Consider the following 12,210-nt stretch of genomic DNA (forward strand, 5'->3'; position numbering starts at 1 on the left):
CTTCTGCATTGAGTCCATGTTGTCAGACCCTTCAAGGCCTGTGTGTATCTAGGATTTGATTATGGCTTCCTGTCTTTGACAAAACTTAGGCAGTGTTTTGTAATACTTAGAATAAATACATTTAGGCAGAAAACAGCGTAACGTATTTCACATTGTGACTACATTTGCTCCCTGCCCCCCCCCCTTTTTTTTTTTTTTTTTAAATTTTTTTTTTTTTTTTTTTTTTTTTTTTTTTCATTTTGAATCATTCACTTACTTTTTCTGTCAATGCTAATCATATGTCCATTCTTTGTATTTTAGGTCATACCCTTAGATATAACACTGGAACTCCAGAAGCAGATAATGTCGGAGTTAGAAATTCTTTATAAGGTATATAAATTTTCTCATTTTGATTATTCTTCCTTATAATCTTCTCACAGCAAATTTTTAAACAGGCTTCTCTTTTTCCTTTCTTTTTCCAGTGTGACTCATCATATATCATAGGATTTTATGGTGCTTTTTTTGTAGAAAACAGAATTTCCCTGTGTACAGAGTTCATGGATGGTGAGTTCTGTATTTAGTGTGCTTTTGATTGCTCAGTATGTAAATGGGAGAATCAGAACAAAGATGTGCTTTTCCAGAATGAAGCAAAATGCAGTAATATGACTTGAAAATGTAAATATTAATACAACTTTGCAGGTAGTTTTTAAAAAAAACAGGTTATCATTGGGAGTGTGTTATATTCTCCACGGTATGCTGTATTTTCCCCAGTGTAACTTCTCTTACTTTTATTGAAAATGTAAATAGAAGAGAAATAAATGCTGGCTTAATTTGTGCTTTGATATTTGAGTCTTCCATACAATCTGTCCTCGCTGACAAAACAGCTGTTCCTCACTTTTACTGTTTTGATAGCCAAAACAGATTTTCTTTTAAAGAAATCTATTAACCCAATGTCCTATGTTTTCAGTGGAAATCGTCTCTTAATTGCAAGAGAAGGAATTATTTTCTAACGCAGCTGTTTAGTGCTGCTGCGCTGAGTTTCTTTTTTGGGTGCACTCTTGTTTCTCCCAACGAGAATCTTCAGACCAAGAGTATCCCCTTCCCCACAATCTGATGCTGCTGTCGTTATGGAGACCTATTAGTACTTTGCTTTGAAATCTCGAACTGGGTGGCGTTCTTGGAGAAAAGGCAGGAAAAGTCTACTGATTACAGCAATTTATAATCATTGCTGCCCTCTGTGTATCAATTTTGAGAGCGTGTCTCGTGGCAGATGCCAGTCCCCTTGTGTCTCGTGCGCCAGAACCCCCTTCGCAGCGTTCAACTTTTAACATCATGTTGTTACAAGCCAGACTGTATTACTCTCTCCAGGATTTTCTTATGAGCCAGCGTTTTATGCCCTATCCAGGTTTTTCACAAAGCTTCGGTTAAGCTGGATATAAAGAAGTAAGGATCTTGCAAATAATTTACTGTGGAGGGAAGGCTTTCTGGCAGGAAAAATTTCCAAAGCCAAATGTGTACCATTAAGCATCGTTGAGTAGATTTTTTCTTTCTGATAGAGACCACGAATATAAAGCCCTTTAGGGTTTTATGGTGCATTTTGTTTTCTCCCTGTTAAAATGGTCTGTTATTACTGTTATTTCTCTCTTTTTACATTTACTACCTCTGTCCCAGTGTGATAGCTGTGCCCTATTTCCAAGTGTGGGTATTCCCTCAGATTTTCCATGTTTGATGAAAAAGTATTACATTTATTCAACAAAGCCCACAAAGTTAAATTCTTTGCCTTTCTCAGGCTGTGTGACTATTAGCCATTTTTCTGCTCTGTCCTCCCAATTGCTCTCCAACTTACCAGCCTGTGTTAAGCAGTAGCCACGTGCAGTAAGGAGGCATCTGATCATGCCAAAACATGCAGCTGCCTAGAATAGATATGTTCCTACTAATTCAGAGATTTTTTCTTTTAAAAAAAAATGACAGACATAAATGCTTGCAGATCTGAATTCTTGTTTTGAAAATATTTAAGCCTTTAGGGTATGCATCCCTCATGGTGTTGCACAACGATGGTGTTTACTGACCATGCCCAAATTACTTGGAATTATGCTGGAGATGACCTCTGGTCTGCCTCATGGTGTGCACTCCTTCTGGCAGAAAGCAACTGCAATCTTTTAAAGGAAGAACAAAATGCAAATAAAGGGACCTTGCCTTCTTTTTTTCCCCAGACCTTTAATTTTGATGTGTAAGGATGCAGGTAAAGATAAGAAAAAAAATAATTCCTCATCCTGCAGATGAACAGCTTTAACCTTGACAAATTTTTAACCCTTTGACTGTCTTAGGCCAGTTTATATTTCCTGAATCCATATCCCATGACTCTGTTTGCCCAGTTATATCCTGTACCATATTACAAAATGTAGGTATTTCCTTTTGAAATTGCATAAATAGAGGTTCATCTGCATCTTTTGGGATACTGATGACTTAGGGGTACACACGGGGAAAAGATGCACATATGGAACCAGATTGGGTCTCTCCTGGCACCTGCAAGCAGGAAAAAGCCAAGTAACTCCAAGTCTGCAAATATCCAAATACCGACCTGGCTCCCCCTCCCACCTGCCAGCTGATCTTAAAGATCAACAAAGATGTGAAAGGAGGCTTTCTGATGTGTTGTCAGAGTGTACCTACATGGCTACACATAGATTTGGGAGCTAACGTGGTGTATTTAGATTTGGAAATGTTACCTGCTATGGGATTTTTTTCTCCATAGAAATTGGCAGATTTCCCTGATTGTTTGCAAAAAGATACTTTCCTTCATTTTGCAAACAGCACTACCTTTAGTGACATCCCTAATAGCAAGACTTAGCAGTTTGGTGTGTGAAAACAGGTCTTTTATTTGTCCAAAATTTAAGGAAGAATTATAAGCATTAACAGGAACCACCTGCCATATAATTGCCTTCTGTTTGGCTTTTGTAATGAGCGGTAGGTATCTGTGATGCTACAGCCTCTTGTTTCTATTAAATAGTATTTAACTTTTAAAACTGAGGTTTGTTACAATCCACGGGCAATGTGGACGATGTAAATTGAAAGATTAAATTTAATGAACAAATAGTAGTTTCAATGACTTGGAATCAGAGCAACATCAGTGAAGACAAACACTGTATTTCTGGCAGTAGAGATCATGGGGAAAAACCCAACAACTACCACAACCCCCATTTAAAAATGAACCATAAGCAAAGTACAAGGTGTAGTTTTCTTAATTGCTGAGCATTGGCCTAACTCTCTGCCCAGTGGTGTCACCAGTACAATCCATGTGCTACACTGGGAGCAGAGTTAGATCAGTGCTGAGCACTTCTGAGAGCCTCGAGCCTTGACTAAGACAACACGCTCTTGCAAACTAATGGTAATTTGCTTGTTGCTTGTCTTTTTTTATTATTTTTTTCCCCATTCTACTTGGAATGAGTCTGCTTAGTGGAAAATAAGGGAAACAATCCTCCCCAGTCCCTTGGGAATGTCTGTAGGGCCATTAGAGGGAGGAAGCTGGTTTAAGCGTGTATATAAGAATTGTAGTGGATACCATGGAATATTAACACCAGGTTTTGGGGACAAGGGTTAGGAAACTTTAGATTTTGAAGTCTACTGTCGCTTTTTGTGGGATTACTCTGTTATTCCTGAGAAGTTACTCCAGGGCTGATGGTTTTGAGTTCTCCAGTTTTGATGTTCTGTCCTGTGACGGGGAGGTTTTCTAAAAGGAGTTTTAGTATTAATGCTGCAAGCAAAAATAAATAACGTGGGTGAAGAGAGACCTGAGTATACTCTTTTGTGTGTTTATTCAGAGTTTGGTAGATTTTTAAGGTCAGTTATTTCCAACAGAGTTATTGTTATATCATTGATGGTGTTTTTATTAATAACCAAGGCCTAGAAAACCCTTGTGACTTCAAATCTAGGGCAGTATTTCATTTTGCATTACCTAAGCACGTTTTGTTTGTCCCTGCAGGGGGTTCTTTGGATGTTTATAGAAAAATTCCAGAGCATGTCCTGGGAAGAATAGCAGTAGCTGTAAGTACTTTTTTTTTTTTCCTTTTTGTCTTTCAGTTTTTGATTATGGGTGTAACACATCTCTGATTTGAGTGTGCATGTGGCCCTTTGGGACACTGTGTCATCTCCAGGATCCGTGTCCTCATTGTGTCTGTGTCAAAGGGGAGGGTCCTTCCAATCTCAGGCTCTTCCTAATCCTCCCGTGTGCTCCAGGACACGGGGCTGAAGAAAACCTTCCTTTTGCATGAGCAACACGTGAGTTGCCTGAGGCTCAAGAAATGTAAGAGGATGTGATAAATTGAATGGAGTAAGAAGAAAAAAATCATGAATTTGCTGGAGAAGTCAGTGGCTGTGTTTCTTCATATCAACCCTTGTAGGATAGAGCAGTCCACATAATTGCCTTTATCTGGTCTTTTAAGTCCTTCTGTGCTATATGGTTCCTTTAAAAAGTGATTCAGAAGCTCTGTCCTGGCCCTTATGGTGATCCCTTGTCTGATGCTTCTGCTGATTCTCACCTGTGATTTCCATTCTAACTGTCCTCATTCTGTAATGCAATTAGATTTGCTTCCCAGGTTGCAAAATTAAGTCAGTTCCTGTTACCAAAATGCAATGGCAGAACATTTTCTGTCTTCCCCCATGGCACATGTGCTCCTTAAGGCAAATAAGGAGAAGGCTGAAGTTTTTATTTGGCAGAAGCCAGGCCTGGGGATGGGCTGAGCTCTCTGTGCTGGGACCCTTCAGGGTAACGCAGGGTAAATGACCACTGCTTTAGTGGATCTCACCAGGGAAAGAGATGCTGCTAAACAATTGCTAAATATAAGGAATACTTTGATAACTTAAGCAGTTTAAAGCATAACAAAGTTATTCTATCATGTGCCATTTAATTAAGTGCTGGGTTTTCACATTCATTATACATCAAGCTGACAATTTAAATCCTTTAATCCAACACAGGCAGCTATTTAGTCTCTGTTCATTGTAATTCACAGCTCTACTTTCTCTTAATTTGTGTGGCCTGCCCAGGGTGATGAACATCCTTCTCTGATGCTGTTTCCTCTAAGTAGCTTCAAATCTGCTCATTATATAGCCTAGCTGTTTCTTATGGAATTTGAATGCTTTTCACCTTTAGTTCAGAGTAAAAACGTTTCATCTTTTCTTCCCTATGGAGCAATGAATGATAAGTTGCTCACAGTGTCCTCATATTCCTGATGCTAAGTAGCATGTGTAGTGTAATAATACTGGGATGGGCCTTCAAGCATTTCTTTGAATGCTTCTTCCTTCTCCTTTTCCTTATCTCACTTCATATTGTGTATTTAATACACCCAAACTAACTTACTTTATCATTTCCTTGTTTTTGTCTCCTCTCTCCCCATCCTCCCCAGCCCACCTGCCTTGTTATTCTGCAGGTGTTCTCTGCCAATTTTTCACTTATCCATAATGGTGGTCCTTCAGCCCCATCTTTTATGTCTTTATATATATATATATGGGTTTTTGTTCACCTGCAGGGTCATGTCTTTACAAATCTGTTAGTTAGTGAGCCTGACTCCCTGACATGGACGCTGAGCTGATATTTACCTTTTCCTAGTTATTTTATTTGCTGCTTTAGCGACCCGTACCGTGCCCGCTGCTGCGCAGGGGGTCAGTGGAGAGGTGAACAAAGGAGCCTTCAGAGAAGGAACTCACCCCTTTCTCCTGCTTTTCCATAACAGAAGGTGTGCACTGAGGCTGAACCGGTGCTGGCAGCTTCCTCTGCTCCGGTGCTGGTTTCTCGCTCAATTGGCATGGAGGACTTGTTGGAAGGAGGCTGTGAAAGCCTTTGTTTTCTCTATAATTTGTCAGTGGCAGCAGGAATGGCTCTTTTTAAGTCTTCACAAATGGCCACCCTGCATCTTGGTGTCTGACATTTCTGTAGAGCCCAGCAGCCCGTTTTGTGGGTTGGGGCACCTTTTTTTGCCAAGTCCTGGACACAGACACCGTAATCCCTACCCCGAACAGCTTGTGAAGATTACCCAAAGCCTGGAGGATTTCTGCTTGTGTGCTGAGGAGAAGGAGAATGTCAAACAAAAGCTAGAGCTTGTGTGCATGGATTTTGTGGACAAAATCTGGAGCTTCCATAGTCTTGTCTTTGTTTTTTTTTTCTGATTCTGTATGTTCTCTTCCTACCTTCCTTGCACCGTGTACACAGAGTCATTTGTCTTTTATTCTCCTGAGACGTGTACAGTGCATTAGTCTGTTGAAGCTGCTTAATAATACGTGTGACCTGCACATCTGTTAATTAGAATACCCTTTTGTTATATTTGTAGAAGTTTTTAAGTGAAACCGTTTCCAGAGGAAAATGATGCAGGCACGTAGAGACATTTAACAGCATCCCAGCATTCCTCTCCCTTCGACTTGATGACTTTCTTGCTTGCTCTCTTGCTACATGAATTCAGTCATCGTGAAAAGTGGTGGGCTCACAACCCTTAAAAACTATTGTCCTCTTTACAGCAATGAGCACGGAAGGCACAGGAAATTCCAGCTGGTCTAGAACAAGACCTGTGTCTGCTCAACAGGAGATGGCAAGGGGAGCACATTGTCCCTGAGCTCCTCCTGCTCAATTAAACACCAAGTCATACTCAAGGTCATTTTCTTGCACTCTTTGATCTCCACGGGCTGGGGCTGAACTACCTGAGAGACACCCCTTTCTTGACAATCCTTAGCCAAGAGGATAGGACTATGTTGCTACTAATTTCCTTGAAATACTGCTATAAATACTTACCATATTCCTGGAATGCACTGCTTAATGGGTGTGAATGGTGCTTGCTTTCTGGTACACTCCCTCCCAGTCACACTTTCTCATCATTTGGTAGGAATCAGAGGAGAGTTTCATCTGCGGAGACAGTCAAACCTCTGATGGTAGTAAATGCCGCTGTATTTTCTCTGATGTGAGCTTTTACTTGCTGAGAATTAAACTGGGTATCACAGGGTCATGTGGAGTATGTGTAGTCTTTACACCATGGTGTTCTTCCATATTCTTGCTCTCCATTTCCCACTGAAGAAGTGATCACCGTTAATTGTGATGCACAATCATCTTTCAGGCTGAAATAGCGGGAATGAATTACCAAGTGCAATGCTCTTCTCTCTTGGTTATCTTTTTGAGGAGTAAAAGGTGGAGGGAAGGTTTGGGGCTGAAAGACAGAATGCTGAAAATAAAGCAGAGCAGTGAAAAGAAATCCTTAAGGGAGGAAAGCGCTTTCTGGGGTTTGGGTGAAGTGCTGTGTTTTTGGGGACAGGATAAAGCTCTAAGAGGGAGGTGTGGAGTCTTGAGACTTGGATCCCCAAGATGCTGGAGGGATCTCAGACTTCATCATAAAATTTATCCTGTTGCCCATATGAGACAGTACCAACGAGAAGGGGAAATCTCTCTTCTTCCTTGTGGTGTTTATTTGTGTGAAGGGCTGGTGTTTTTTTTTCCAAAGGGGAAGTTTTATCTTGGGAACCCCAAAGGGATGTTGCGGTCGCTCCTGTTTTCACACCGATGTGTACTTATTTGGGTCTGCCCATATGAAACCTGTTCTACCTTTGCTTGCCACTTCACACATTTATTTTCACTTCAATTTCTGAAGCGGTGACATTGTGCACTGTATTTTGAGTGCTAATGTTGATTGAAGTTCTCCCTGAAAGGATGTGCACTTGAACTGTCAAGAGAGTGAGTGATTGACAGCAGGTAGAAGTACTTTTTGTGTCAAGGCTTTGTCAAGTCATTGTTGTAAAACCTACTTTACTGAATACCAATAATTCCTGCTAGATGTTCAATCAAAAGATACTCTCTTCCAGCACCATTTTAGAATAATATTTAATACTTAAGAGTCGTTCCCTAATAGGCAAATGTAAGGTAAGTGAATAAAGGTACTTTACACGGGGTTAGTCCATTTGCAGGGCTCCTGTGCGCATGTTTGCAGCCCAGGATAAAGGGAAAAACTCTTTTCCTTTCTTTGTACACTGATGCTGAGAGGATCTCAATGTGTGAGTTTGTTTAATGCTGTGTCTTTTATAACTGCTTATTCAGCACGTTCCATAATAAAGATGTTTAATAACTCACAGCTGTTGATTTCTTTCCCGTAGGAAATGTTTCATTTTTTTCTACAAATACTTGCTTTAAAATAATTTAGATAATTTTATAACAATTTAAAATATTTTAAATAGTCTAAGTATATGTTTAATAATCAAAGCAGCTTACTGTTCTCAAAATCACTTTCACCATTGGAGGCTGCCTGAAGTGTTGCACTCCCTTTATTTTTGCATCAATACTTTTTTTCTTTTTTTTCCTTTCTTCTGTCAAAATGCTGTGTAAGTAGAATTCCCCTGTTTGGCTTCTTGAAAGGCGAACGTGAACAAGGCCACGCCGCTGGGCAGGCAGAATTTGACTATGGCCTTTTGTTACAGGTAATTACCATCTGAGGCCAGGAAATAGTTGGGGATGGAGTGCGAGTTTAACGCTGAGGAATTGCCACCTCCAGTAATTTACTGGGGATCCAAAACTATTATTTGCTTTAAGGCAGAGATTCGGGTTCCACTGACGTTGTTTTTGGTTACAGCATACATTTTTAAATGAGTTTCTAATGCAATAGGAAGGCTGAAAATTATTATGCTGTCTGCTTTGCGGCTGGATAGGATTTTTATCACTTCTGCTTGACCACTGCAAGAGAAGTAATTTCATTTTGGTCTGTTCAGACAATGAAAAGAATGTAATTGTTTTATCTGAAAAACTCATACAACTTCACAAACATCAGAAATGCTTTCTTGCTCTGGAGATGCACAAAGTGTCTCAGGAAAAAGAATGAAATGTCATCTCATAGCTGGAAACTTTGTAAAAAAGATTTGCTCTATTAAAAAAGCTGAGTGAGACAGCAGAGCTGCTTTGGGTAAAAAGTACGCAGTAGTAGAAATATGTTTGTTGAATCTTGTTAGTTCTCTGGGCTTGTAAAAGTAGTAAATCTAGGGGGAAAATTATGGTTAAAAATTCAGAAAGTACTGGGGTTTAGTTACTTTACAGAAACAAAATCTGCAGAGAGGATAACTTGTAATAGCCAACTGCTTTCTTAGCGAGTTGACTGAATGGCTTTAAGGTTAATTTGGGGCTCATATAATCATATTGTATATAGAAAATAAACTGAGTGGCAGTTGGATCCAGCGATGATCTTGCCAGATCTGAAGAGCCGTATGTCGGATTCTGCGTGAGGAGGTGTCGTGGGTAGTTGGTTTGAGCAATACACCTGCATTCTTCCTACAGATGCATGTCCTATGAATTTTCATTAAAATGCATCTTGCATGTAGGGTGCTCCAACGGTAACAGGTTTTTTAATTTGGGTTTAATAGTTTAGCCAGTGGAAGGAGCAAATGCTGGAGTAGCAGGCCAGAGTCTGCCCCAGTATGGCTTTAAGGTTAATTTGGGGCTCATATAATCATATTGTATATAGAAAATAAACTGAGTGGCAGTTGGATCCAGCGATGATCTTGCCAGATCTGAAGAGCCGTATGTCGGATTCTGCGTGAGGAGGTGTCGTGGGTAGTTGGTTTGAGCAATACACCTGCATTCTTCCTACAGATGCATGTCCTATGAATTTTCATTAAAATGCATCTTGCATGTAGGGTGCTCCAACGAAGTACTGGGATAACAGGTTTTTAAATTTGGGTTTAACAGTTTAGCCAGTGGAAGGAGCAAACGCTGGAGTAGCAGGCCAGAGTCTGCCCCAGTTCTTATCTTAGGGGTGCCCATTGTGTTTTCTGGGGCTATGGGGTACAGCAAGGCTTGTGTTTGGTTCAGGGTGAGTAATATGAAGAATAAGACAATTTGTACAGTTCAGGAAGAAAAGTTGAGTGTTTGCACTGAGTAAGTAAAAGCATAGGAAGTAAAGGAGGAAAAAGTGCATATGCGCTGAATGGAAAGAAGGGGAAAAGAAGGGTGAAGTGAAAGGTGCTATTAGAGATTTTGTTGGTTTCTTTAATTTCATTGAGTTGCTTTTGTTGCAAGAAGACAAATCATTACAGACTTTGTCTTTCGTGGTTTTTAACACCCAGTGAAGACAGATGAAATAAAAATACGTTGAAATGCCTGAAGGAATTCAGTATAAGCTCAGCGAGCTTCAACTTACCCAGCTTGGGAAGAAGCTTATCCCTGTGTTTTGAAAGAAAGAACCCGTTGCCATTCACCTGCAGCAGGGGCTCATCTGGGGCTGGCAGCCCTTTGGAAGGGACGCTTTGTCCCCCCCTTTTCATGGTCCTGGCTCTGTTCTTGGGTGGAATTCTGCTCTTTAATGCCTCGTGCCAGCTGAGGTCTGTAGTGTTTCTTACCAGGAATCTTTAATATGTAATTTCTTTTATATTCAGGTTGTGAAAGGCCTTACCTATTTATGGAGTCTAAAGATTTTACACAGAGGTGAGTAACAGATGTTTTCTGTTTTGCAATGAAATACCGTATTATTTTATTTTAACACCACTTTCTACAGAGACAGTAGACCACGCTAACATCTGGTTTTATTCCAGTGGAGTAATGCAGAACGAATCTCACTCATTAGCTTTGCAGATTTTCTGATAAAATATTTTTAGTGCTGTTCTCTTTTATTGTCTTCCCTCCTCCCCTACAAAGAAAAAGACGGAAGAGAAAAAAATGAATTTTATAGAGATTTAGATGCTTGAGAGTTACAAACAGGTGCCCAGTGGAAAAATCAGCAGGGAAAATCAGCTGTTTGACTAGTATTGAAAATAGAATATAGATAATTAATTTTCTTAGATACTTCAGCAATCTCATGTGACAGCCACAAGCATTGCTGGAGTCTCCAATCTCTAAAATTGTGGCCTGCTGTCCTCTAACGTCATCAGGAATAATTAAAGAAAATTTAAACCTGCTTGGACATAAGCCATTTCGGGGTTTTGCAGTTTATTCTCCTTCCTGAAGCTAATCTCTGTTTTTAAAACGTCTCATTTATTTCTTGCTTTTTAATGTTGTTACATTTTGTTAAAAAATTGTCTATTGTGGTAAGTTAATTCAGATATACCAGAACTTCCAAAAATGTTAGTTCTGGAAACAGTGGAAAATGCTGTTTAAAGAACAAAGAAGCCTTTTCCCCTACACCACCACCACCCCCCACCCAAAAGGAGGGAAAAAAAAAAAAAGAGAGAAACTCATTACATTTATAATGTTTCTAAAGTGTGTGAAAGTAACTGCTCTGGTTCCTAATGTTGCTAACAATACTGTTTAATTTAACCCATCTGCTCGCTCAGCCCCTGTGCACAGTTGGAGGGTGCAGTAACCGCCATCATTTGTGATTGAAAGAGAAGTGTAGAGTAGAGAGACATATAGAAAATTCTAAGTTGCAAACCAAATAGGTGAGACCCTTTCCTCTGGGGTGGTGCTTAGTTTTGGGGTGGTGAGAAGTAGGTGTGAGGGTCTGACAAGGCGAGGAGCAAGGCCTGGGTTTGGCCCCAGCTGTCTTGGGGTGATGGGTGCAAGGTGTCGGGCACCTCCGGAGTCGTCCAGAAATCTGTGCACTGAGTGGGGAGGTCAAGAGGATGGGAAATGCTGATTCCTGGTACCTGTTGAGGTTCTACGCCTTCTTAGAGCTCCTCAGACTGTCCTCAGGCTTTTGTGGAGTTTGTGGTGGAGGAGGAGATTGATCCTTCCTTTGTGTGATGGCTCAGCGAGCGGCTCTGCAACAGGACATCGGCTTCCGTTCCTCCTTGGTCTCACAGCATCTCCCTTCTGGGAGATCGCTCTGATGTGGGAGCTCCTTGGTGGGAGAAAGAGAGCTGTGGCCCAAAGAGTGAGATCAAGTAAGGACCTGGCTTTGTTACCCCGATTAGAAGGTGAGTGAGTGAAATGCTAAGGCTGCTGGTGTATTTGACCCTGATTAAAAGAACAGAAATAACCCGGAGTCTGTGGCCAGCTCAGTGCAGACACGGGTTACCAAGGAGGTTTCCTTTCTGATGACGGTTTAAAGATTTCACCTACTAGCCTGAATGTTGCCAGATGCAGAGATTTATCAGCTCCATCCACTCTCGGCAAGAGGATGAGCAGTCTGGATATAAATATAAAAGAAAAAGTAGCTGGAACATCCCTGGCTGGGTATCAGTCTGTACAGGCTACAGAGTCTTTGCCATGCTTTTGTTAACGCCCCAAAAGAAAAAGCAGATCTGAAAATTTCCTTTCATTTTGAATTTTTTCAATAGAGATTC

The 12,210-nt window shown here is 40.6% G+C and overlaps 1 protein-coding gene across 1 annotated transcript in view; it reads left to right on the forward strand.

The window, feature by feature from the left end:
* Nucleotides 1–12,210, forward strand: part of MAP2K5 (mitogen-activated protein kinase kinase 5) — a 135,464-nt gene that overhangs the window by 49,397 nt on the left and 73,857 nt on the right. The window contains exons 10-13 of the mRNA XM_014952762.1: nucleotides 301–369; nucleotides 462–543; nucleotides 3,959–4,020; nucleotides 10,366–10,414. Of these exons, the coding sequence (XP_014808248.1) occupies nucleotides 301–369; nucleotides 462–543; nucleotides 3,959–4,020; nucleotides 10,366–10,414 (262 nt within the window). The remainder of the gene's footprint in view (nucleotides 1–300; nucleotides 370–461; nucleotides 544–3,958; nucleotides 4,021–10,365; nucleotides 10,415–12,210) is intronic.

The sequence above is a fragment of the Calidris pugnax genome, unplaced genomic scaffold (assembly GCF_001431845.1).
Source record: "Calidris pugnax isolate Ruff unplaced genomic scaffold, ASM143184v1 scaffold187, whole genome shotgun sequence".
Lineage (NCBI taxonomy): Eukaryota > Metazoa > Chordata > Aves > Charadriiformes > Scolopacidae > Calidris > Calidris pugnax.